The 26,334-nt window shown below is 54.2% G+C and overlaps 3 protein-coding genes across 18 annotated transcripts in view; 1 reads left to right on the plus strand and 2 right to left on the minus strand.

Annotated features, from left to right (window-relative positions):
• The window catches only part of CFDP1 (craniofacial development protein 1), a 70,281-nt gene extending 59,838 nt beyond the window's left edge, over positions 1 to 10,443 (minus strand). The window contains exons 1-4 of one of the 2 annotated variants that reach the window (XM_009557138.2): positions 10,263 to 10,427; positions 9,604 to 9,721; positions 8,388 to 8,592; positions 6,480 to 6,598 (exon numbers count right to left, since the gene is read on the minus strand). In XM_009557138.2, the coding sequence (XP_009555433.1) occupies positions 6,480 to 6,598; positions 8,388 to 8,592; positions 9,604 to 9,721; positions 10,263 to 10,329 (509 nt within the window). In that variant the 5' untranslated portion in view covers positions 10,330 to 10,427. Of the gene's footprint in view, positions 1 to 6,479; positions 6,599 to 8,387; positions 8,593 to 9,603; positions 9,722 to 10,262 lie in introns of both variants that reach the window. The other variant, XM_054078840.1, reaches the window with a different exon arrangement.
• A 22-nt stretch (positions 10,444 to 10,465) lies between these two features.
• Positions 10,466 to 15,484, plus strand: TMEM170A (transmembrane protein 170A). The gene is made up of 3 exons (XM_009557136.2): positions 10,466 to 10,705; positions 11,183 to 11,353; positions 12,289 to 15,484. Exons 1-3 carry the CDS (start codon positions 10,591 to 10,593, stop codon positions 12,417 to 12,419), a joined length of 417 nt encoding a protein of 138 aa, XP_009555431.1. The 5' UTR covers positions 10,466 to 10,590; the 3' UTR covers positions 12,420 to 15,484.
• Positions 15,485 to 16,258: 774 nt separating this feature from the next.
• Positions 16,259 to 25,996, minus strand: SLC12A3 (solute carrier family 12 member 3). Of its 15 annotated transcripts, none has more exons than XM_054078829.1 (26): positions 25,451 to 25,987; positions 25,106 to 25,252; positions 24,264 to 24,339; positions 23,977 to 24,072; positions 23,724 to 23,863; positions 23,420 to 23,530; positions 23,117 to 23,228; positions 22,729 to 22,859; positions 22,383 to 22,467; positions 21,895 to 22,049; positions 21,381 to 21,488; positions 21,006 to 21,129; positions 20,803 to 20,904; positions 20,556 to 20,711; positions 20,379 to 20,478; positions 19,853 to 19,964; positions 19,160 to 19,300; positions 18,878 to 18,984; positions 18,644 to 18,726; positions 18,402 to 18,470; positions 17,897 to 17,998; positions 17,636 to 17,747; positions 17,255 to 17,341; positions 17,034 to 17,169; positions 16,867 to 16,934; positions 16,259 to 16,629 (listed from the first exon to the last, which is right to left on the minus strand). In XM_054078829.1, exons 1-26 carry the CDS (start codon positions 25,742 to 25,744, stop codon positions 16,395 to 16,397), a joined length of 3,189 nt encoding a protein of 1,062 aa, XP_053934804.1. In that variant the 5' UTR covers positions 25,745 to 25,987; the 3' UTR covers positions 16,259 to 16,394. The 15 variants fall into 15 exon arrangements, 12 of the variants coding, with proteins under 12 accessions (XP_053934804.1, XP_053934808.1, XP_053934806.1 ...); XM_054078833.1 differs by having other exon boundaries at positions 16,259 to 16,536; positions 25,451 to 25,986; XM_054078831.1 differs by lacking the exon at positions 18,402 to 18,470 and having other exon boundaries at positions 16,259 to 16,536.
• Between the last annotated feature and the right edge of the window lie 338 nt (positions 25,997 to 26,334).

The raw sequence follows: 26,334 nt of genomic DNA on the forward strand, positions 1-26,334 counted from the left end.
TGTTGATGAGTGCCAGACAACGCACTGGAAAAAGCCGGCACTTTGCAAGTCACAGTCCCTCTGTGCTTTGGTTTCCCCATCTAAGGTTGCCCCATCTGCACATGTACAAACAAAAATCCTCGATGCAAGTTCTCCACCAGGCCATTCCCCTTCTCAAAGCATATTAACCAGATCACACCACGATTTACTTCAGAAGCAAGTGTCCTTGGTGTAGAGTTCTGGACAGTTATGCAGCTGTCTTTGAGAAAGGCAAATGCCTAGTGAGCAAACAAGCACACAACACAGCTCCTCCTCGTGCTTAGCAACCTCATGTCCGGGCCACTGTTGTGCCACCAGCATCCCACAACAGTAGGATTCCCCAAGGAAATGCTGAAGCATCAGAGAACAGATGCACGCAGGAGATGCACGCAGTTGTCATGTAACGAGCAGAGAGGACATCACACTCACCCAGAAGGGAATCAGACACTGAACAGGGACTCTAGAAAGCTTGAGCTGTTCTCAGATATCTGACTTGCTTCTGCAGCCACCAACACCTGCTGGCTCCTGAATAGCGTCAGGATCAAGGGGCTGAAGTTCAGGAAGAATCATAGAATCACAGAATCATAAAATGGTTTAGGTTGGAAGGAACCTTAAACCCCATCCATTCCCAACCCCTGCCATAGGCAGGGACACCTCCCACTGGATCAGGCTGCTCAAAGCCTCACCCAGCCTGGCCTTGAACACCTCCAGGGATGGGGCAGCCACAACTTCTCCGGGCAACCTGGGCCAGGGCCTCCTCACCCTCACAGCAAAATATTTCCTCCTAAGATCTCATCTGTATCTCATAAAACCGTTCCCCCTCACCTATCCCTGCAATCCAGAGCCCCTCCCCAGCTTTTCTGGAGCCCCTTTCAGCACTGAAAGCTGCTCCAAGATCTCCCTGCAGCCTTCTCTTCTCCAGGCTGAACAACCCCAACTCTCTCAGCCTGTCCTCGTACAGGAGGTGCTCCAGCCCTCAGACAATCTTTGTGGCTTGCTCTGGACTCACTCCAACAGCTCCATGTCCTTCCTGAGCTGAACTGAACATAGGTGATGTCTCATGACAGCAGAGGACAGCAGATCTGGGGTTAAAACAGTGAGTGGTCTAAGACATAAGTGCTAGCTTTGTACTCAAAAAGCAGGCAGATGAGCCAAGATTAAAAAAAGACAACCAGTATTTCAGCCATGAGAGGCAGCATCAAGAAATTCCCAAGAAGCACTTGGGAATTGCACTCTACAACTGCAGAGCACTGAGTTATAACCTCAGCTCTGCTGGGCACAGGTCAGCACTTCTCCTTACCACGAGGGAATAAATCAGCTCTGCACAGCTCTCTTGAGTAGCTCAGCGAGGTGAAGGGTCTAGCAGCCCAGCTAGCACCACAGGTCAGGCTCAGACCTCACCACCTCTCTCAACCCTGCAATTTTTGACATCAGCGAGAACGATGCCTTCACCACTTATTGGCTGCTGGGCAGGAGGAAGATACACAGCGTGCAAGAAAGCACTGGCTGGATCTTTCCACTTGCTTATCCCAGCATCTAGACAGCAGCAGGGAGCTCGCACTGCAGACACGGAGAGGAGATCTTGACACATCGTCATGAAACATTTCTACATGGATCGAGGCCCAGCACACTGGCAGCAGCCGTGCAGCTGTCATGACAGTTCCTGCCCCAGATGTGGTGAGAAGCCAGGAGTTACTCACATCACAGGAGAACCTGCCAGGCACAGGAGAGCACTGAAAGAAACAGCTTCAGAGGGAGCAAGCACAGTGGAGGAGCTCAAGAAAAAACCTTAATGCAAAATCTAATCCACAAGTCCTCCAGGGGTCAGAAGCAATCACTTCCAAGAAGTTAGCTATTTGCCACAGACCAGGAGCGGGCAGGAAGGGACACCAGTGAAGAGGTCTGAGGCCATTACCTAGCCTGCTGGGAGTCCTGCATCCCAAAAACTGGCACTCCTGGAGAAGACAGCCTGTGGGAAAGGAAAGGGAGCTGTGACGTGAACGCCTTGCCAGATTCCAGGAAAAGAGCAGAGCTTCCCAGTGACAGACGGAGAGTGGAGCACTACCATGGCCTCACTTTGGCTTGTCTGCGAGGTCCATGCATGCAAGAAAGTGGCCAAGGGTCACTGAAGCAGCACAAGCCATGATTTTGCCACCACAACACAATGCTATCAGTACCACACAGCATCTCCGCAACATCAGGACAGCATTCCCACCAGAAGAATAACACAAGCGAGAAAAGCTTTGGATTTAAACCACACAAACAAAGCACATATGCACGGAAATAAGAAGCTTCTAGTGTTGAGTGCTCTACTTGGAATTTGTAACGTAGGAATAAATCAGGGCATTAAACACAAGCCTCCCTTTACCGAACTGGCACCTAGGCCAGACCACATTACTCCCCTGCTTAGTTTTGCCTCTCACAAGGCCTATGAGGATACACAGCAGATGTTTCCAACTAAAACCTACTCCTGCTGGCATTCAATAACTCAGCTTTGCTCTCTCCTCACACGTTGTTACGCTGACTGGGACTGACACCAGAGGGCTAGAGCGCTGTGTCTTGCTGCAGTCCTGGGCGGACACAAAGTTGACTTTCACGGAAGGAGCGCAGAAGAACCATTTTGATACACTGAGCACAGCAGCAGTTTAAAGACAAGTTTGGATTGCTGAAGAGAAAATAAACCTCAGCATACAGCAATCACATTTTGCAACAGATAAACACTGGCAACAGGGATCCGATTCCCTATTAATGCAACGACACGCCCTGCATCACGAGGCCAGTTCATAAAACAGAGGTTTCAAAGGAGCTTCAGTTTCCTTTGCCAGTGAGAAATGACTTGAACTTCCACTTAAATGCTGAACTGCCCCTGCAAATTGCTCCCACAGACCACAATTACAGCCATTCGGGTGACAGTCACCTGCTGCTCCTAATCTATTTAATACCAGGGAGGAATGAAAAGCAAACAGAAAAGTCACAACTAGAAAACACAGAAATCAGTTAGAGGCTGTTTCTAGCTTCCAGGATTCAACAGCTTTAGGTTTACAAAGTAATAGTAAATCATGTATTTTATAAAATTTAAAGCAACTACATTTAATTCTTTATTTGCTAATGGGTACTTTAGAATACTCTGAACCTGATGTTTAGCATTTGCAACCGGTACAAGCACAGACTAATCAAAATGGACATTAAGTGCAACAATAACCTATAGGGAAGCTGACAGCTTAAAGAGGAAAGTCTTCCACTATTCTAGTACAACCCCGTAGCTAGAGATTCCTTTCAGAAGACGTCTGTTACTCAAACCAAGCCAGAGAGAATATACCACACAGGAGAAAATAAACTGTTGTGCAACATGAGATCAGGACTAAATGATCTTCTGTTAAAAGCTTCAACGAGCAGACTGTTGAAATTTGTGCCCTGAATCTATCAGTGCTTAAATACTGATCTTCAAGCTTTCAAAAGAGCAACACTCAGAAGCAGCCTCAAATCACGTAGAAAGGAGAGCAACAGAGGCACCTCTCTCATTTCAGTTATTTCAGTTCAGAAACGCGCGCACGCACACACACACAACTACCGTGTGTTGGCCTTTGTAACTAACAATTTGCCAGCTGCTTCCCCAGGCAATGAAGCCAGCGTTTGGTATGCAAAGCATCTGCAGACACTAGGGTCGTGAAAAGACAACCTCTGGCTCTTCTAAAGAAATGGCTGTCCTTCACCTGCTGCTGCTACAGGGAAGTGCCAGGAGCTGTAAGCACTGATAACTCTTTATATCCCACCCACAGCTAAGAGTGTAACACACTTAGAGATGCAAGTTGTAGCAAACACCACAAAAGAGTCAGCTCTGAATATCAGAAAAACCAAGGGGGCAAATACATTGAATACATTCTGTTACCAAAGAGATAAAGAAGGTAACATGTTGTAACTCTGGAATTGGCAGAACACAGTCCTCCAGACCTCGCTGCAAACTTTCTATTGCTGGTGATGTAAAGTGTTGATAAAATATCTGCCGTAAACAAAAAATACATCAGCCTTGGTGGTTGGCAGGATTGCAGTCTCATTGTCACCCAGGCTCCAGCTTCTGCCTCTTCAATCAAAAATAAGTAGGAACTTGTATCTACTCCTTTGCAGTTCCCCAAGGAAACAGTCAGTACTGAGCACCACAAAGGACACAGGGAAAGCAACTGGTGCAGAAAAACATGCCTTTATCTGACTTGGAAACTTTACTTACTATAGTTATGAAAAACTACAGATAAGATACTGCAGTCAAAAGCACAAACTCTTGGAAGTCTTGGAAGCCCTGGACAAGTTCTGTGCACAGAATCACAGGACCTCAAAGCCCATCCAGTCCCACCCCCTGCCACGGGCAGGGACACCTCCCACTGGATCAGGGGCTCCAAGCCCCATCCAACCTGGCCTTGAACCCCTCCAGGGATGGGGCAGCCACTTTGGGCAACCTGGGCCAGGGCCTCACGACCCTGTCAGGAAAACATTTCTTCCTAAAATCTCATCTCAATCTCCCCTCGTCTAGCTGAAAACCGTTCCCCCTAGTTCTGCCCCTGCCCTCCCTGATCAAGAGCCCCTCCCCAGCTTTCCTGGAGCCCCTTTCAGTACTGGAAGCCACTCTAAGGTCTTCCATGAGCCTTCTCTTCTCCAGGCTGAACAACCTCAACTCTCTCAGTCTGTCCTCGGTTGGGAGGTTCTCCAGCCCTGGGATCATGACCCTTTACGGAGCACAGAAAGTTTCCCCCACCCCTCCAATGAATATTACCAATAAAAGCAAGTGCAGCACTGGTAAAGCAAATCTGTAACCACCACACAAAACCTTGAATGCCAGGATTGAACCAACACCTGGGTAATTCTATGCTTAAATCAGAATTATCTGGGGCTTCTTTTTATACAGGCAGGTAAACAAGAAGGTTCAAGGCAGATGTTTTCACGAGCTCCCTACTTTCAAGGGTCCTGTGCCTCACAAAACATTGTACAAACAGAATTCCTTCCCACAAGTGGAGGACTGGTGCTCTGAAGCAAGCCTACAAGGCATGGTTCCCTGTAAATCAACCCTCCTTTACGTGATACACTTCCATCCTCATGTTAGGACATGACACTCACTCACAACACACAGATGGACACGTCCAGACTTCAGTAAGATTGCTGGTTTCATGCAAACCCACATCACCAGGAACGCAGCAGCCCTGCTGGATGCCATCTAGTGATATGTCAGAACCCAACAAGGCTTTTGTATGACAGCCCTGATTATCCTCCAGCCTCATCCATTCTCACCTGGTCAGACATTGTGTTTGAACCAGAAAAAAAAAAAAAAGGAAAACTGGGAATAAGCAAGCTGGCAATTGAGGAGGGGTGTGTACATCAGAAGACGGATTTCTGTCTGTAATTCTGCTACAGACTTTACCCCATCCATGGGAAAGACTTGCCCTTTCCTTTGTAGAAAGGGCACGCTGACAGATGGATGCTGTCTCTCGGAAAAGCTTCAGCGGCACTGTTCTTTGCAATTTCTCCAGCGAATGAAGGTTATTCCTACAGCCTGGATCGTGCAGGGAAATAGGACAGTCGCTGCTATGACTCACGGTTCTCTTCAGATTTTTCAAACAGGTCGGGCAGCAGCACTGACAGGAAAAGCAAGAGCAGCGGAAGCCCCTGCTCTGCTTCCTCCTCCAGATTCAGGCAGCGCTGGGTGTTATTGCTGGGAGCTGCTGCCCTCTGCTGCCACACAACACAGAGAGGAAATTCTCCTCTGACAAAACCAGGTTTACAACTACAGACAAAAACCTACCTGCCACAGTAATAACCACAAGGTCACTGGGCATTCAGATCTCAAGTGGGTCCACCCAGGCCCCTCAGTTCTAGTCTTATGCATTTATAAAACACCTGCCCCTTTTCACAGCGCATCCCGAGAGGCACCTTGCAAGGCAAACAGCCTAAAGAATGATTTTACCCTGCCCATCACCTTTGTTGCCACTGTTTCGTAGGTAAAATCGCTCGGTTATTAGTCCATTCAGCAAAACGTCTCTTATTGCCTGCATCTTTGTAGTGGTTGTGCACATCACCAGGGAAAGTTCCAGCAAATATCCTGCCCCCAGCACAGGGCCTGGACTAGACTGAAGGGATAAAATACATGACTGCCATCCCTGTGGGGCCATGCACGGTTCTCTCCTTGTCTTGCCACCAGGAGGCTTTGCCAACCAGTTTCAACACTGTCCAGACTTGGAGGCCTAAGTGAATTTACAGGCATGCTTCAAAGTTGATGGAAGACTGAGGTCTGGATATAAGGACACTCCGCAGCCCTAAGGCAGAAAAATCTTGGCCTCGTTTTCCTTGAGGTCTGTGTGTTCTCATGACAAAAACAAAGTGCAAAGGAAACAGGACACACTGTGCTTCCCAGCACATCTCTAGTCTGCCCAGTCTGCACCGAGCCTGCAGCAGACACATCACATCTGCCAGCTTACCTGACTTCCTCACCAGCGAAATCAAACACTTTGGTGATTGTCACTTTTCCTGAATCTTTTGGCTTCTCAGACTCTTTCGGTTTCTCCTGAACCTTGTTCCCACTCTTCCCTTCTTCAGCCTGTGAAACATATGAAGGAGAAAGCAAAACTTGTGAGGCCAAGCCAAATTATGACCTCAAGGGGCTAAGGACCCGAGGCAGACCTCGGGCAGCACTAAGACTTAGGCTGGATGGTCAAAACAAGTCCACACAGACAAGATGAAGGAAACAAACGCCCCTGCGACCAGGAGAAAATTCTCCACCTTGGCTCCAGGCTCTCAGTGGAGCTCAAGGATTAAAATAGACCCAAAATGAGAAGTGAAATTGTACTTAAATGTAGGAAGGAGTAATACTACGTGGCTGTGATTCAGAAAGAAAGCAAAAGCCTGAGACTCAGTCCTTTTAAGCTAAGCACCACCAGGCAGTAAAACTGCCAGGGTGGATTACATAGAAACAGGTTTATTTTCACTCAAGCATGTAGAACAACAAAACCCATCAGTAGGAAAAGCAAAGCTGATCTTCACAGAGAACCCTGAAGATATTAAGCTACTTGTCAATAACATCTCTCTGATGTGACAGGGAATTATCATTATTAAGCCATTTGTTAACAATGCCTCTTAATTTACTCAGTCAAAGCTACAGATTTTAACAGCCTACACAAAAAAACCCTCAAACTCTATAAATAATCAAAGCAAACCCCAAACTTCTTGCTCTAAATCAACTACGCACTGCAGAGATCTTCCAGCAGACATTACATCCAAGTAAAGAAGTTCACAAAGAGAACAGAGGAACTGCACCTCTCCATAAATTATTCTAAGCCATGGAAGAACTCTCAAGGACCACTCACATCCCAGCAATCTGCCCATAAAAGCAGAATTGCTCTCAAGAGAACTTTTCCTCTCTCCTCCTCTCTAATTCCATCAGTAACCATCTTAGCTGCTCAGCCAGTAACAACCAAGGTGGAGAGAAGCACAAGGGTTCCAATGAAAAGGACTCTTCTTCTAAAAGCTGCACACAAAGATTACACAATCACACTTGTTCTGCAACCTCCCAACAGTTGTAGAAAGGAGCTTTGCACAGTACTTGCCAGGCACTAGCCAGTCAAGAGTCCAGACCTTTGCTACAAAGCACTTTTTTGGCTGATCAGTCAGGAAAAACAAAAGACAACTCTAGCAGCAGAGGGTTAGTTTTGGTACCTTCATCCCTTCCGTCACCCTCAGTGTGAAAGGTCTTGCATGGCACATACAAGCATTTGATAAGAACCAAATCCTTTTTGATAACCGATTACACACAGAACTCTCTCTACAGAAAACCTCTGCAGACAATGAGAGGACATTAACAGAGTTAATAAAGGTGACCAGAGAAAGCTGTATTCACTCCTGTTACACCTGTCCATGCCAACACACAGCATCTCCCAGACCCCTTCACTACACGCGGCTGAAGGTCAAGGCAGAGGTGTCAGCTGGCTCTTCTGCTTCCCCACTCACACACACAGTCTCCCTTTGGTTTTGAGCATCAGGGAAGGCACGAGCCTCAGGGGAGAGCTGCGCCCACAAGCACAACTCCAACCAAAACTCACTGTGCTGCTTCTATGACACAGGGGGAATCCAGAACTGGAAGAGAAGCCAAGAGGGCTCTGTGGGACACTCAGAGATGCTGACAAGCAGCTCCAAGAGCAGCAATGTCTGATCACAGACCTCCCAAGCTGGAAGGAAACCAGCAGCTTACAGTTTGCACCAGGGTGGGGCTCCAGAGAGCTGGGGCAGGGTAAACCCAGCCTCTTCCCAGCTCTGACTGACATCTAGAATCAACACTGCAAGTGCTAAAGCGCCAGGCCCTTCCCGCACCCCCAGGGTAAAGGCCCCGTTACCTTGTTAGCTTGTGTTACTTTGGGCTTCTGTCCCACGTCGCTAAGGAAACTGGCCCAAAGAGCATCTTCTTTCTTTTTTATTTCTTCTTCTCTGTTTCTTTCCACCTGCTCTGCATTATCCTCTTCCTCCTGCTCTTCATTCTGCTGAGCCTGTTCTTCCTCCTTCTCCTCTGGCTCTAGCAGGAGACGTCCTTTCTTCCTCTTCCTGGAAGTGGATGCCGCAAAAAATAAACATATTGAGGTGCTGCAACACTATCGCAGAGCTGATCCATAAGCATGTGGGAAGCAACACAGTATTTCATATTCTAACTATGACATCCCACCTGGGAGGTTTCCCCTAATCTTGGGGATGAAGCTACTTAATTGAAAGGTGATGCTGTTCAGAAAATCCAGGGAGAGGGAGGCAGGTCAGCCACAGAAGCAGCCTGGCATGTGTGTGCAGGGATCTGTAAGGATATAATGGACTCTGGGATATCATAGGGAACACGAGGCGCGAAGAACTTGGGCAGGACAGGAAGCAAATGCAAACAAACAATGTGTATGCGGCACCGAGACTCATAGAATCATGTGGTTGGAGAAGACCTTTAAGATCATCGAGTTCAACCATACCTGCCTACTACTAAACCATACCCCTGAGCACCTCATCTACCAGTCTTTTAAATACCTCCAGGGACGGTGACTCAATCACTGCCCTGGGCAGCCTCAGCCAGGGCGCGAGAACGCTTTCAACGAAGAAATTTTTCCCAATATCCAATCTAAACTACCCCTGGTGCAACTTGAGGCCATTTCCTCTCATCCTATTGCTTGTTACTTGGGAGAAGAGAACAGCACCTGCCTCCTTTCCAGGAGCTGCAGAGAGCGATGAGGTCTCCCCTCGGCATCCTATTCTCCCGGCTGAACAGCCCCAGGTCCCTCAGCCACTTCCCAGAGCCCTTCTGCTCCAGACCCTTCCCCAGCTCCGTTCCCATCTCTGGATGTGCTCCAGCTCCTCAATGTCCTTGTAGTGAGGGGCTCAAAAGAAGTGAGAAGCAGTTTGCAGGTAAAAAGGCTCATTAAAAGGGGAATAACCAACTGCTGTGAAGGCTTCCAGGCATGGATCTCCAACTCTGATGCTAAACCGTAATGAGGAATCACATTCCTCAGCAGCTTGGTGGCCCCAGGCCAGACTAAGGTGGGTTCTCCCTCTGGGGAACATGTGTCCCTATGGAAGCTGTACCTGCTGGTGGGGTGGCAGGGGCTCCTCCTGCTGCGGGCAGGCAGTGGGTTGGTGGCCACCACTGTGTCCTCATCCTCCCGCACCAGCTCGCTCACATCGTCCTCGCTGTACTCCGCACCTGCAAGCACAGCTGGTCAGCACTGAGACCAGGACCAAGACACGGACCATGAAAGAGATTAGGACAGGGAAAGGGACCAAGACCAGGAGAGGGGCTAGAAGACCGGGACAGGGAAAAGGACAGCGAAAAGGACCAGGTCTGGGGAAGAGATTGGAACAGGGAAAGTGACCAAGACTGGGAAAGGGGACAGGAAACAGATTGGGACAGGGAAGGGGACAGTGAATGGGACCAAGACTGGGGAAGAGACTAGAACAGGGAAAGGGACCAAGACCAGGAAAGGGGCTGGGAAAGAGACTGAGACAAAAAAGGGGACGGTGAATGGAACCAAGACTGGGAAAGGGAACGAGAGACCACGAAAGGGACCGGGACCGAGACTGGGGCCACGAAAAGCACTGGGAAAGGGACCGAGGCCGGGAAAAGGACGAAGACCAGTACCAGGAAAGGAACGGGACTGGGAAAGGGACAGGGAAAAAGGCGGGCACAAGGACCGAGACCGGTAAAGAGACCGGACTGAGTCGGGCGCCGTGGCCCCGCCGCTCACCCGAGGGCACGTAGTCCTCGTCCTCGGCCGAAGAATACTGCTCGGAGCCCTGCTCGGAGCCCGACATGCTGCCGGCCCCCCGGCAACCAGAGATGGCCCAGCCTCCAGCGGGCTAGAGCGCCCCCCGCGCCCCGGCGACCAGCGATGGGGGACCCTCCCGCAGGCTAGAGCGCCCCCCTGCCGCAGCTGCCGGGCCGGAAGCGGCCGCTCCCGGCGTGCTATGCGGGCGGCGGCCATTGGCGGGCGGCGCTGCCGGTGAGGGCGCGGCGCCTCCCAGTTGGCCGGGCCCGACGGCCGGAGGGCGGCGGATGGCGGCGGCGGCGAGGGGATGGAGGGCGGCGAGCCGGGCGGCGGGGGGCTCCTGCAGCAGATCCTCAGCCTCCGCCTGGTGCCCCGCGTGGGCAACGGCACCACCTACTCCAGCCCGCTCGCCACCTTTCCAGGTACCGGCCCGGGAGCGGGGACCGGGACGCTCCCAAGCCCCCCGAGACCCCTTCCTGTGTCCCTCCCCAGAGCCGCTCTTGCTGCCCCCAGAGCCGCCCTATGGTCCCCATGCCTCTCCGAGCCGGCCTCCCGCGCCCTCAACTGCCCCATGACCCCCTTGAGCCACCTCCGCTGCCCTCCCGAGAAGCCGTCTCAGCCCCTCTAGCCACCTCTATAGTGCCCCGACCTGCCCTCACACCATATGAGCCACCCCTGCTATCTCCGAGCTGTCCCCGTGGACCCTGAGCTGCCTTTACACCATATGAGCCACCCCCGCTGTCCCCCAAGCTGCCCTCTTGCCCCCCTGAGCCACCCGTGCTGCCCCTGTGCTGTCGCCGTGGTCCCCCAAGCCACTCCTGGCCCCCTGAGCTGTCCCTTCTAAAACCAAGCCACCCTGCCGGCCCCTCGAGTCACCCTCAACACCCTTCCCTCTGCAGAGATGTGGTATGGCGTCTTCCTATGGGCTCTCGTCTCCTCCCTCTCCTTCCACGTCCCCGCCGCTCTGCTAGCGCTCTTCACGCTCAGGCACCACAAGTACGGCCGGTTCATGTCCGTGAGCCTCCTGCTGATGGGCATCGTGGGACCCATCACCGCAGGCATCCTGACGAGTACGGTAGATTCTTGGCAGTCGGGGTGGGGTGGCTCCGCAGGGATTAGGGATTGCCTTCGGGACGATGTGCTGAACCGGCGTGTTTCTTAGGGGAGAAAGGAGATTAGTGTTTGGGTTACATCCCCCTCTTGCCCCACACTTCAACTGTGGCAGGTGAAATACCAACCTCAGCCAGTAAAAATGCCAGTAATGACTGTGGCAGTTTAGGGTTATAGAGAAAAGAAGGCTCTGGGGAGACCTCAAAGCAGTTTCCGGTACTGAAAAGGGCTCCAGGAAAGTGGGCGAGGGGCTCTTGATCGGGGAGTGCAGGGATAGGACAAGGGGGAACGATTTGAAGCTGAAAGAGAGGAGATGGAGATGAGATCTTAGGAAGAAATGTTTTCCTGTGAGGGTGAGGAGGCCCTGGCCCAGGTTGCCCAGAGCAGTGGTGGCTCCCCCATCTCTGGAGGCATTCAAGGCCATGTTGGATGGCGCTTTGAGCAACCTGATCCAGTGGGAGGTGTCCCTGCCCATGACATGGGGTTGAATTGGATGGCTTTGAGGTCCCTTCCAACTCAAACCATTCCATGATTCTACAAGTTTGGTGTCTGTCCAAACACAGGTAACATTTGCTGCTTATGAGCTGTGGTGTAGAGCATGTTGTGAGGAGCTTGTGTCCAAAACTGCCCAACCTCCACACCCTCTGGAAGCCTCAGCTGAGTTTCCCCACTGGTTTGCCCACTGATACCAGCACGTGTTGGTTACTGGCTGAGGTCTGTCACGGTAAACCGAGGCCAGTACAGGGGGTTTCAGAGCCCCCTCTGCTAACCCTCCTGTTCTCTGCCCCAGCCTCAAGTCCTCAGATACGTCTCCCTTCGTCCCTGTGGCACAGCCGTGTCTGTCTCACGGTGGTCGATCATGCAGTCACATTTTGGCTTTTTCCCCTCTCCGCAGGTGCTGCCATTGCTGGAGTTTACAGAGCTGCAGGGAAAAAAATGATTCCCTTTGAAGCCCTCATTTTGGGAGTGGGGCAGACGTTCTGCGTGGTGGTGGTTTCGTTTCTGCGCATTTTAGCCACTCTCTAGCTCTTCCTCAGGCGCTGGAGAGCACAAATCAGTGGAAGAGCAAAGGATCTGCCCCTGCGCTGACTCTGGAGCAAGTCACCAGGGAGCACAGCTGGAGGCGTGCCTCGTGCCTCGCTGGTTAAAGGATACGTGAAGACCTGCTCCTGCCCCCAGAGTGGCTTGAATTTAAGCTAGACATTGTGAATTTTGTTACTTTTTGGTAACATTAAGTGCCAAGTGAAACTTTAAGTCTCTGGAGGGTAAGGAAAGGGCTTCTGGAGGGGAAGGCCCAGGTACCTTTTACCAGTGATGAGTTGTAGCAGCAAGATGGAACTGAGATGTGATGCTGGCTGTTCTGGGATAGAAACAGTTGAACAGAGCGATGAGGTGTCTTCAGAGCTCACTTAATGCTTTGACCTCTTGCTGCTTTCTTCGCAGTGAACCTGAAGCTCTTTTAATGTGAATTTTTTAAATGAGAAACTTGGTTTGCTTTCTCCCTGGCCCAAATTTTCTTGGCCATAGTTAATTTAGGAGCAGCAAAATTAAAAATAATTTTTAGGCAGATGGGAGTGTGGATTTGTGGCCAAGAGCTGTGACCGTGAATGCAGCAGTGTAAAAAGGATCTCTGGTTTTATGAATTTTATGATGGTGACACTTGTCTGGCATTGCATCCCTTCTGCCTGAGAGGTGACGCTCAGCCGCATGAGCACCTTGCTCCGCTGCCCATGCGAGAAATCCCAGGGCGCCTGTGTGTGTGTGTGCTGTTGCTCACAGGCTCTGGAGATGTGTATTTTTAAACTTCCCCATTCTCCTTTCGCTTCCTGAACATGTTTACACTGGAGGGGCGGATATGGGTGTCTTTGCTGATCTGTAAACATTGCTGGCCGGCTCGTACAGAATTTAGCATGCTGGTGCTTCACGCGCTGCGCTGGTGTGAACTGTGTGGCTGGCGCTGGGTTGTTGCAACTTGGGGCTTCCTGAGTGTGGAGGCAGGGAGTGCGCAGCGCTTTTGGCGTCCAGCCCCCAGTGCACCGGTGGGTAGGACGCCTGTGAGGGTCCTGGGAAGAGCCTGGTGATTCCTGCGTCTGTCAGGGATGAGCCGTGTGAAGGCAGCTGCAGCCCAACCCTTCCCTGCAGGCAGCATTATCTCCTCTGATGAATTGTTTTAGTCTGTTTTGGTTTTAAGTGACTTTTAAATAACTCCTCCATCTGCCCTCTCACCGTGCACCAGAGGTCTTGGGGTGCTACCTGGGTGCTTGTTAGGAGCTGGGTTTCAGGGCCCCTGGGGAAGCTGAGGTTGAACCCCGAGGACTCAGGTGGGTGGCATGGCTTTGCATGTTCCTTACCAGCTGACTACTGCAGGGGCAGTCAAGGCAAAGAACCGTCTGTGTCCAGCCTGTGGTTTTGCCCAAATCCTTTGGTTTCCAAACTAGCTCCCTTTCTGTACCTGCGAGGTTTTGTTAGGCTGGTTGCCTGCCATGAACCCCAAATCCTCTGTGCTGAAACAAACCCCAGCAGAGCCCTGTGCTTATTATGAAAAAATTTCTCTCCATGCACTAAGTTCTGCGGAGTGGAGCCATTGGCAAGAGGTGCTTTTCAGGAGCTGCTTATTGAGATTAGTCTAAATTTTAGCCCATTTGCTGGTATTTTTTTAGTTCAGGGAATAAAGCCATGCATTTTAGGAAAGACTTTAATGTGTGTCCTTCCCCTTAGGTGTATGAGGTCCAAGAAGCGTAACATAAACTAAACCCTGGATCTTCAGAGCATCCCACAGGCTGTGCTGCTTGTAGGGAGCCATTCTTCCTACCACAGCATCCCCTGGGAGAAGGTTAGGCCTCTCCTCCCCTCTTCACTTCTGCCCCCATTGAAAAAACAGGAATAATGGTCTCTCTAGAGATCTTTCTTCATCCCCACTTCTTATTTCAAACGGCTGCGTACACAGCATGTGTCTGGAATGCCTGGTTTAGTTTATATGACTTATCCTGTGCATTTCTGGATGGATTAAAAGTCCCTCATGGGACTTAGAGGGGGCAGGTCTGGCCTTGCCTTCCAGGTGATGCTAGAAACCAGTGTCCTGGGCAGCCCCTGTGTTCCACATTCCCCGTGCCCCAGTGCCTGGCATCCCTCAGTAGCACAGACTAAGCCGTTTGTGCTGGGAAAGCACTTGTATCAGCGTGCTGTGTGCTAGGGCACGAGGCTGGTCCCTCTGCAGTGGTGGGGCCGAGGCACGCAGGACGCATCCGGGCTGCTCAGAGCTCAGAACAAATGAAAGAGAATTGCTCAGTAGAATCACTCGGTGCCGAGCAAACGGAAAACCTGTTTTCTACCCATTGTTGTCTCCCAAAGTCAGTTTTGAGGGGGTTCTGCTTTACCTGAAGAATCAGCAGCTTGGCCACTGTAAGTTGAGTGGTTGGAGCTGGTGGTGCCACTCTTTGTCCAGGCCCTGGAAAATTGTCAAGGAATGTTTGCGTGGAAGGTGAACGCTCAGCTGCTGACTTGTCTTGACAGGTATTAGCACTGCTGGCGAGTTCTTTGTGTCACCTTCCACTCCCCTGGCTGCCTTCCCAGCCACCCTCTCCGGTAAAATCAGTTCCAGATGGGGAGGAGGAGCAGTCTTGGTGCACCAGATTGATCACTGCCAGCAGTTTCCTCCCCTCACTGTGTTGTCTGTCCTTTGTGTCCCTTATCCTGAGCGAGGAGAGGAATCCCTTAAGTTTTCAGTAGGTGTCAGTAGACTTTGCTCAGTCCAACATGCCAAAAGCTGCAAAGAGCTTGCAAAAACATCAGCGCTGAGGTGTGCTGGGCCAGGCAACACGGGGAGCCCCGGGCCAGGGAGCCCAGCCAGGAACGGTGGCTGAGGAAACACCTCTTGGAGAAGGTGCCTGCCCCGGAGAAACGTTGCTGCTCGAGCTGAGTCGTGGCCCTGCTTTCTGTGTGCAAACATCCTCTGTGCTGGGCTGGTTTAGGTACCAGTCAGGTTCCTAGCTCACTAATGACTGCGTTTATCATGAACAAATCTTTGTATGATAGAAAAACTCTGTAAATTTTATTTTTCTACTGACACTTCTAATCCTGGTGGTGATTAGCAGTAAATTCTGTAATGATCAAGGTGAACCAAGTTGTATGTTTTTCCTGTGGTGCGAAAAGGGGGCCTGGGTTGCTCGTTTGGAAATGAGCCTCGCTCCTGCTTTGCATGGGGTAGGTTTCTCCTGCCCCCAGCACTCTGTGCTAGGAAGTGTGGTGGTTAATTGCTCTCTGTCAGAGGCTGTACGAGTGCCTGAGGTGACACCATGCTCCTGCTCAGCCGGTGGCAGTGGGCTGCTCCTCTTTCAAGTCCCTGGGAGTCCCCTTACCCAAGTGGACGTGCAGGGTCCCCACAGCCCCTGGGCTCAGCGCTCCCGTTCCCACCCTGGGACGCGGTCTTTGCCGGTGCCATAGACAGAGAATGTCCTGACTTGGAGGGGACCACGAGGATTGTTGAATCCAACTCCTGTCCATGCACAGGACAACCCCAGCTGTGTCTGAGTGCATTGTCCAAACGCTTCTGGAATATCATCAGCACCATGACTGCTTCCCTGGGGGCTGTTCTGGTGCTCTACCACCCTGTGGGTGAAGAACCTTTGCCTTATGTCCTATCTAACCCTCTCCTGGCACCATCCTCCTGCCATCCCATGGGGGAGCAGGCAGGGGTCCCGCTGTGTCCTTGCTGCTCTTAGGGTGGGACCCCACACCTTGTCCGTGTGGCTCAGGCTGGACCCATGGCTGGAGGGATGCCTGCACGCTGGGAGCTGTGTTATTTTATATCTATGTACAACCTACAACAATTGAGTTCGCAAAACAAGTCTCGGTAAGAGGGTGGCAGCTGCATGCAGTTGGCACCGCCTGAGAGCTGGTGACCGCACATCTTCACTGATCCCCCAGGTGAGTCCAGTCTGCTCTGAGATCAAAACTGGCCTGAAACATTCACAGCCTGAGTCGTCAGAGATCCTGGAGGCTTTATTGGCAGTAAAACGTCAGCACGTTCTCTTGGTTTCCCCGGGTGAGGATGACGGGGGGCCGCAGGTCCTGTGAGAGGGTCTCAAGCCAGGCCATGTAGAGGGAGCTGGGGCAGCGACCCTTCCTGCCAATGGGCAGTGTGCTGCAGCGGCAGCAAGGGGCCGGGTGAGGCACGGACACTTCCCTCCACCCTGTCGAGCTGAGCTTCATCCTTAGCCCCTCCATCAGCCCGGTGCTAATTTGCAGGTTATTTCCCTTAGAAGGGGCACCACCACGTCCTCCCCACAACAGGACCCAAGATGGACCCCTTGGTGCCCTCCAAGAGCTTTCCCCCAGGTGCTGCACCATCCCACTGTGGTGCTGGGGTCTCTCGAGGGTGTCCCTGTGCAGGACAGGGGGTGGGGGGAGGAATATCCACAGGGACCAGTTCTGTGGGGCAAGAAACCAGCACGAGGGCATTGCTTGCACCTACATGGCTATGAGCGCCGCGTCCCGCGAGTAATCCAGCAAGATCTCGTTCAGCCTCACTTGTCGGAGCGACTATGAAGCAAAGAGGGTTGACAAACGCAAAGTAACTGTTTCCAAAAAGACTGAATTTTACCTCAAAAGCAGGAGGTCCTGTGGGAGCACCCGTGCTACCTTGGCTCTGTTTATATCAAACTCCTCGTCAGAAATCTTCCAGGGACAGCCCTGCTTCATCTCATGCACCATGGCCTCATCCTTAAAGCCATCGTTCAGCCTGAAGGGAGCGATCAGGTCATTGAACCTCTTGATGCTGCAAGACAAGCAGATGGTCAGAGAAGGGGGTCCGGGCTGGTTTGGGGGTGCTGGGGTGGGGAGAAGGAGAGGAGGGTGGTTACTGCTCCGGCCGGGGTTTCTGGTTGATGTCGGGGAGGATGTGAACCTCATGGAAGCCGAGGCGGAACTTGCTTAGCAGAGAGACGATCCTGCCGGCAGGAAAAGGACACGTTTTCCAAAGACGAGCAGGGCATGGTGGCTCGAGCAGGAATCTGCCCTGGCAAACCCCTGCCGCCATCCCTGCTTTGCACTGGGGTTTTTCCCACTCTGCAATCACACTGCATTTCTGAGGACCGAGGCAGAGCAGCCGGAGCAGAGCCCGTTACAGTGAAGCCTGGGGGCACCAGGGTGGGAAGCAGCTCCTGCCACCCACCCATGGGGACAGCGGTAGTGGCTACACGGCCAAGAGGGACTGTGGGGCACACCCAGTCACTGCCACTTACGCCTTCCTCTCCTCGTCCATCCTGTTGATCTGCCCGCCGACGAACACCCGAATTTTGCACTTTCCCCACCGCTTCTTGCGCCCCAGGAGGTACGGGATGAGCAGCGTGAGACCTGTCCCCAAAACACCCGGTGGGACACGCGGCAGCAGCAACCCTGGAGGCTCCCCAGGACGAGGCTGGGCACTGCGACAGAGGTGCTGGGTTCGCGTTAGCTCGACAGATGGGCAGCAAAGAGCCACGGCAGCCAAAGATAAAGGTTACCTCCATCATCAAAGAGCCAATAAATGTCAATGGTCTTCTTGCCCTGCTCACTCTGGAAGACGGTGCTGGCCTGCTGCACACTGGTCAAGGTGGCAGAGTCTGCTGCCAGGGTACAAGGGTCCTGGTGTCGGCAAGTGGCACTGCTGGCTACAGCCGAGGCACCGCTCCCTCCTGGCCCCAGCTCTGCTCCCCGTGCCTCTACCTGCAAACCCGACTCCCCCAAAATGGCCTCAAGGTGCACCAGGGCAGGTTCAGATCAGACATCAGGAAAAACTATTTCCCCAAAAGGGTTCTCAGGTGCTGGCAGAGGCTGCCCAGGGAGGGGGTTGAGTCCCCATCCCCAGAGGTGTTTGCAGGACAGGTGGGTGAAGTGCTTAGGGATGTGATTTAATAGTGGACGGGTACGGTTGGACTTGATGATCTCAAAGGTCTTATCCAGCTTAGGGATTCTATGATTCTATAAAAAGAATCCTCAGAGCCAGGGATGCTCCGAGCCAGGACCAACCTGTGCCCAGGGCTGCTCTGGTGCCAGTGCCGTTCCCTGGGAGCTCCGCTGCCTCAAACAGGGGGTTAACTGGGAAGGGAGGAGAAGAGCATGGGCAGCAGGGCAGCCTCCCGTCTCCCCATCCCCTTCGGTCCCAGCCCAGGAGGGATGTCCTGCCAGCACTGTGGCCTTTGCCTGCAGACACAGTGCCGGCTGGCACGTCCTGTGGCTCCGAGCATCCCTGGGTGACCCAAACTGCTTACCGTGAGCCTGCATCACCCGGGAGACGTTCAGCCCTTCCTTCATTCTCATTAAGCACACGCCATACTTGAAATCGAATGCGTCACTGGAAGGAGGGAGGAGAAGGCAGTTAATGGTCACTGGCTCGTGTCGGGCAGCACCGCCAGCACAGCCAGACCCTGAGCATGTGGCTGCAGTGTCCCCGCACCCAACCGCGGGGCCACCACAGCGTGCCAGAGGAGCCCATGTGGCCATACTGCAGGATGCCCACGTAGTCCTCCAGGCTCTGTGGGGACGCTGTTCGCCAGTTCCTCTTGTAGCCCAGCACCAGGATGTTGGGTCTCATCTTCCCAAGGCCGGCAGCCTACGGATAGGTGTCCCCGTGAGACCCCTCTGCAGGGACAGACAGATACAGGGACAGACAGACTCCGCAGGGGAGTGATGCAAAGTGAGGTGCCCGGGGGTCAGGGAGAGGGGTCAGAGCCCCTCAAGCCTTGATGGAAGAGGAGGGGCCCTGATGGCTGATGGCCAAAGTCTACCTGGATTAACATTTGGACACCACTTCTCAGATCCTCCGCCACCACATCCGTGTAGAAAGCCTTGATCTTCCTTTTCAGAAGCCACTTGGTGTGGCCATCTGCTGTCAGGCAGGACTCCGGCATCTTCTGCTTCCGTGGTCCCTGTGGGGAGCAGGGGCAGGGTCTCAGGTGGTCCCTTCCAGCTGGTAGTCTTGCCATGAAGGACCTCCAGCTCTGATCTTCCCTAATCATTGGCAAGACCTGGAGGTAGCCACTGCTCACATGGGAGGCTGCAATCACAGCAAGAACAGCAGATTTTGGGAGTCAACAGCATACAATGCCAGCAGTCCCACGGCTGCGGAAGAGCTGGCGTTTGCTGCACCATGTGTCTCCAGTTGCTTTTGAGGCTTCAAGGTGGCGGGACCACCCTATCGTCTGAGCAACTGTCCCATCCTATCGCATCTTTGCTTTGGCAATTAGTTGGCAAGGGGAAGCTGTTGACACAAAGGGGCATCCTGTGCTTCGTCAATCTTGCCGAACAAGCTGGAGAGGCTTCCAGATGAAACAGTTCATCATTTGGCAGCACATAAATGAGCGCATTTCAGTCCCCACGCTGTGAGCCCGGCAGGACACAGCTGGATTTCCTAGGCTACTGCCCATGGGTGGCCACAACCCCCAGAACAAGGAACCCACTGGCTTTTGTAGGTGACTCACAATCAGCACGTTGCCACAGAGCATCAGGCTGAGGTTCTTGGTGAATGTGCCTACGAAGTCCACCAGGGCCGGGCGGAAATTGGGAGGGCCAGTCAGCACCAGGCACTGTGGTCTGCAGGCAGGGAGAGAGAAGGAGGTGAAGGCTGCTACTTTAGGGGCACAGAGCCTCTCCAGAGCAGCCATGTCTCTTCTCCTGTGCCTGGTCAGCAGCAACAACAGGAAATGTATTTAGGATGAGACCAAATCATGTGGCTGAGGGTCCAGCCTCATTCTTTAGTTGTTTCATATCACCTGAGACCAACACCTCTGTGTCTGCCTGGTACAAGGAAGGCAAGGTTTGCCCTGCTTTCCATCTGTGCTCATACGGCAAAGAGGACTTTGGAGACAGATACATTTTGCCAAGGCTTGCAGTTACTGAGGATGGTGGCAAGGAGGTGGCCATGGGCATGAAACCATCCTGGTTTTGCAGCGGCTGACTCTACATTCCGCTCTCTCCATGCCCAGCACTGCGCCGAGCTGCCCTTGCCTGTAGTTCTTGATGTGCTCATCCACTTCGCTCAGCCCCACCGAGTAGCTGAGGGCCATGTTGTACGAGCTGGCTTGCATGGAGGAGCCCCAGTTGACGTCTACGTGGGGAAGATGGATTAGTAATGGAGCCAGACACCTCCTGGGGCATTGCCAGTGCCAGATTACCACCATGCACCTGGCTTCTTGTAGAGGACGTATCCTAGGAGGAAGATGACGATGCCAAAGGCAATGAGAGCTGCCCACCAGGTCAGCAGGAACATGATCACCACCGAGATGGCAGCCCCAAAGAGCGCAGCCCACTTGCTGTAATACCGAAAGGAGGGTCGCCAGCCTGCACGCAAACACACAGAGCAGCTGCTGCCAGGACGGGGAGCCGGACGGAGAGCTGCCTGCTCGGCACAGCCTGGTGTGGCACAGCCCACCTGGGGAATTGGTGATGGAGGCATGGAAGCAGCTGAAGTTGATGAGGGCGTAGGAGCAGAGGAAGAAGTTTGAGATGATGGGGGCGATGGCGTTGAGCTCCGCTGGGGTAAGGAGAAGGTGGAGAATGAGCTGGTGGTGGCGGGGACTGAGCCACCCGGCTGCTGCTGGGCACCAGGAGGGCGCTGGGGCAGTAAGCACCTACCGATGAGGATGAAACCAACAGCAATGACGTAGGTGAGTACGTAGCCGCGGATGGGCTCGCTGTTCCTCCCATAGCCCTTCCCGAAGAAGCCTATGAGAGGGTAGAGCTGGTCCTTGCAGAGACACTGTGGGGAAGAGAGGGATTAGGGACAGCGAGCAGGGCCGGGGACAAGAGGTGGCAGAGCTGTGGCAGCTCTCGCACCCTGACGAGCAAGTGTGCCTCAATGTGTTTGCTGATGGCAGTGAGCTCCTGTCCCCAGGGCTGCCGACAGCTGCAAAGCCCCACAGGACCCAGCGCACACCCAGGAGAGTTGCCCACAGCCACTGCTGGGCTCAGGGGTGGGAGCTGGGGGACACGGATGTGCCATCCCCTCACCTGGAAGACTTTGGGGGCTGAGACCAGGCAGGCCAGTGCCGAGGAGAGGGTAGCTCCAAAGATCCCTGCTGTGATGAGGGGGCCGAATCCGGACACCATGCTCATGCTCTGCCCCAAAACCAGGCGGTCAGAAAGCCCGGCAGCACCAGCGCATCAGCCTCCGCCCTGGCCCGAAGGGATTTCCAGCCCTCTGACCCCATACCGCTGCCCTCAGCACTCACCCATTTCCCATCAACATTATCTGGGTGGTGAAGTCCAGCCACGTCCAAAAGCCCAGGGAAGACATGCTCCCCAGCGCATCCCCACGGCAGGGGTTTTCAGAGGGGTGGGTGCCTCCAGGGATGCTGGGAGGAGGGCGGGGGGGGGGAGCTGCCCATGGCAGGGGGTTGGAGCTGGATGATCTTTAAGGTCCCTTCCAACCCAAACTATTCTATGATTCTATGAAACCCATCCTGCGCAGCACCAACTGGGGCAGGAGCAGGGCTGGAGTGGGGACAGTGGTCCTGAGCACCACCTGGTAGTAGTTGCTGAGCCCGTAGCGGCAGCTCTGCTCCTGGGTGCAGGCGGTGAAGTTCCAGCCAAAAGCGCAGGCCAGTCCCTCACAGCCCGGTGATCCCAGCGCCACGCTGTCGTTCAGGCTGCCCGAGGCATCCCGGACCACGCAGGAGCCTGGAGGAGTGCAGAGCCTGCTCACTGCCTGTGCCCGTGCCATCCCGGAGTTGGGCTGGCATCTCCCCATAGTCTGACACATCCCAGCCCCACGTCCTGTCACCTGCGGCATCTCCCAGGTCCCTGCCATGGGGCTGCTGCACAGCATGATGGCTGGGAGCAACGCCGTGAGCTGTGCTGCCCACCCAGGAGGACACTGGCACCCAGGGGGGCAGGAGCGAGGTTGGGCATCCTGGAGGATTGGCGCTGGTGTGCATGGTCTGCTCCCAGATCCCACCACCTGCATCCTCCCAGCCTGCCCAGTTCTCATCAACCCGAGAATGTGCTGCTTACCAATCGTAGCGGAAAGCACCAGGTAAGACATGGTGGTCCAGAAGATGGCCATCAGGGTGCCCTTGGGGATGGCCACGGCAGGATCCTGTCCAAAGGAGTCGCAGAAAGATGTAAGGCAGCTTTCTGGCGGCACTGCTAAAATGGCATTTTCATTGTCACTGCTACACAAGAGGAATTCTAATTCCTTTTGACACAAAGCTGCAAAGCATCTCCCAGCTAAGCCTTCCCCAAAGTTTCCAGGAGAAATAAAATACAGTCTAAAAGCTGGATCAAAATCAAAGCCCTGGGAAATACGGGGCTTGAGCCCTGAGGAACAGTGGCCCAGGCAGCAACGCTTAAAACTTACCTTCAAGTCACCTGAAATGTTGGCCCCAGCCAGGATGCCAGTTGCTGATGGGAAGAAAATGGAGAACAACCCAAAGAAGGAGCCCTCAGGTCCGCGCCAGTTGGGCACGAAGTTCTGGGCAAAGATATCGGCTGGGGAGGAAGCAGAGGAAAAGCATTTCGTGCCTCCCAACCACCTTTCTCCTGGCTGAAGCGTCTCTGTGCTGGGTGGAGGCATGCCACTGGCGGCAAGTGTCCCGCAGAAGGAAGACTCTATGCTTTTAATGACATCTCTCAGTGAGGAGCACCTTCCCATGGCAAACCTCTCCCCCAATAACAGCAGCAAAGAGCCAGGCTCCAGTAATGCACTTGCTCCTGTTGACTGTAACCCCAACCCGTGGTGGACCCACCTCGGTAGCTGAAGAAACCCTTTGATTGCTTCTCTGCGGTGGCCGGGATCACTGTTCCCACCAGGTAATTGATGAAGGAAACCAAGATGACCAGGAAAAACAGTATCTGTGCCTGCCAGACCAGAAAAGCCAGCTGAGGGGCTCGAGTTTAGGCACCGACAGGGTGGCTAATGATTTAGGAGAAGGCCTCACCCATTTTAGGGGACCTTTGGGCACCCTCCGCTCCTCAAATGACCAGTGGGCAAGAGGGAACAGCTCTTACCAGCCCAGGGGAATAAGGTGAGCAGAAGAAATGAGGGTTACCTTGGCCTCCCACTCCATGCCAGCCAGGGAGATGCCCAGCAGCACTGTCACAGTGACAACCCCAATGATGCGGATGTCATTGGTGGGGTCCACGATGAGGGAGTTGTGCTCCTGGGGAGGAGGAACCATCCAGAACATGGAAATATCCCTCTCTCTTGCCAAACCACCAGGGTTTCCACAGGTTTTAGCAGCCAGTATTTGATTATTGGTGGTCCAACATTAACAAAATTATTGATAAGTGATGGAGGAGGCGGAGGGGAGTGGCCCTAGGGGACACCCTGCACACCACACACCACTTTCTTACCTGCAGCAGATCCCGCACAGTTTCGGCGAAGCCCACTGTGTGCATGGCCACGGCCACAGCATTTGCGAAGGCGAAGATCAGCCCAATGGAGCCGCCCAGCTCCGGGCCCAGGCTCCGCGAGATGAGGAAATAGGTGCCCCCTGAGGCAGCAGGAGCACCCCACGGGTTAGCTGCCTCCCTCCCCTCGCCCTTTAGAGGGGCCCCTGCTCCCCGCACTGGGGTGACTGGAGGCTGTGCTGGGGGCCTGCGCTACCTGACTTCACTTTGCCGTTGGTAGATATGGCAGAGATGGACAAACCAGTGATGGTGGTCACTGTCACAGACATCAGGATGATGAGCCACGTCAGGGCTGCGGGGAGAGGGCACTGCTTCGTTCCTGCGTCCTCCCGAGACCCCTGGCCCCACACACTCTCGGGCATTGCGCCTCTCTTGACGCTGCCAGGATTTCTGCCCCCTCTTCCCTCTGGATGTTTTAGGCCACAGCAAGACCAATTCCACCATCTGACCATCACCTGACCCACAAAGTGCCACGGCACCCACCGATTCCGGCCTGGGCAGTGATCCAGGGCAGGCGCAGGTAGAGGATGACTCCCCAGATGTTCAGCATGCAGCGAATCTAGGGGGCAGAAAGGGGGGTTGGCTGTTAGCACCGCACTGGCTCTCCTCTCTTCTGAGCTAAATCCACTGCACCACAGAGAGAAGGGGATGGTTCAGAGTGCAGAGTCGTGCAGAAGATGTGAGTCATAAAATCATGGAAGGGTTTGTGTGGGAAGGGACCTTAAAGCCCATCCAGTCCCACCCGTGCCATGGGCAGGGACACCTCCCACTGGATCAGGGGCTCCAGCCCCATCCAACCTGGCCTTGAACCCCTCCAGGGATGGGGCAGCCCCCACTGCTCTGGGTAACCTGGGCCAGGGCCTCCCCACCTGAACAGCAAAACATTTCTTCCTGAGTTCTCATCTCAATCTCCCATCTTTCAGCTTAAAACCATTCCCCCTCACCCTATCTCTGCCCTCCCTGATCCAGAGTCCCTTCCAGCTTTCCTGGAGCCCCTTTCAGCACTGGAAGCTGCTCTAAGGTTTCCTTGGAGCCTTCTCTTCTCCAGGCTGAACAACCCCAACTCTCTCAGTCCGTCCTCGTACAGGAGGTGCTCCAGCCCTTGGATCATCTCCGTGGCCTCCTCTGGACTCGCTCCAACAGCTCCATGTCCTCCCTGTGCTGAGAACTCCAGAGTTGAAGGCAGGGCTGCAGGGAAGGTGTCAGGATCCCCTCCCTCGCCCTGCAGGTCCCTCTTCTATGTGACAATGGGGGCTGAATACGCTGCGCTCCGGCTTTTGGGGCAGGAGGACAGGAAAATGATCCCGATGGGACGAGTCACTCACCATCACTCCCTTCACCCATCCGAAGCGGACAGGCTCTGGCACAGGGCCTTTGCCTGGCTCCCCCTCCGCCTCTTCCGAGCTGACCTCTGGCAGGCCATTGCTCCGCTGCGGGTCGGATGCGGGGGCGCAGAGGTGGCCTGGGTCGGGCTGTGTGGGCAAGGAGAAGGAGTGAAGGGCTGATGGCGGCCCTGCGGAGCGCGGCTGAGGGGAGAGCTCGCACTGAGTGCACAGCTGGAAACAGCTGGGTTATCCCTCTGGCTTCTCCTGGGGCCACACCCGGACATGGCGCCCAGTGCCACACCACAGACCATGGGAGGCCGTCGGCGCGGGCGAAGCCCACCTTACCTTGAGGATGGAGTGCAGGTCGGCCAGCGAGGGCCTGCCCTTGCCAGCGTCCCCCTCGCTGTTGGCGTAGTGCTCATAGGCGGGCACCACGTCCACCGTGTTGTAGCCGAAGGTCCTGGTGCAGAGGGTGCTGCCGGAGAGCTGGGTGGGGTGGGCGCTGTCGCAGCCGGGCCCCTCGGCAGGGGCGTAAGGCCCCTGGCAGCCCTCCTCGGCACCCAGCAGGGTGCTGATGGTGAAGCGGCCGCTGCAGCGGGACAGGGTGGCCGGCAGCTCGGGGACAGGCAGCTCGGCCATTGTCCCTGCTGGCGGTGCCTGCCGGGCGAGGGATGGGGCAAAGAAGGGGTCGCCGGCTTTATAGCCGGCAAAACCGGAGCGAGGCAACCGGCACCCACTCACCGCTGTTGCCAGCGGGGGAAAGGAATCGGCTCGAACCACCCCAAGCTGGTCAGGGGGAAAAAAAATAGCCAGAAGGGATATCAAACCCGCTGTAATCAGTATCGCTGACTCCCAGCACTTGATGGGCACGATGATAACGGATTTGAGATTAATTCCCAAGGACAGATCGGCAGAGAAACACAGCGCTGAGTTTGCCTCCGGCCCTGACTCAGGAACATTCAGTTCCCACTGGGATTTATTATGGAAAATGGGAGCAAGACTCCCACGCACCCTCACCCTTCCCTGAGATACTGGCCCAGACCTGGCAGATCCCGTAAACCGTCTTGGCCCCCCTCAGAGTCGCTGCCCGCAGCGCTGAGCCGTGGTGCGACACGGGGGTGGAGCAGCCCCTTTATCTCACCATGAAACCAGCGGAAAGGTGGGAGCGAGACATCGAGGGACTGGAGGGATGCCCCTGCCTGGGATCTGATGCTGAGGGGCTGGGATCA

This window comes from Cuculus canorus, chromosome 13 (assembly GCF_017976375.1).
Source record: "Cuculus canorus isolate bCucCan1 chromosome 13, bCucCan1.pri, whole genome shotgun sequence".
Classification (NCBI taxonomy): domain Eukaryota; kingdom Metazoa; phylum Chordata; class Aves; order Cuculiformes; family Cuculidae; genus Cuculus; species Cuculus canorus.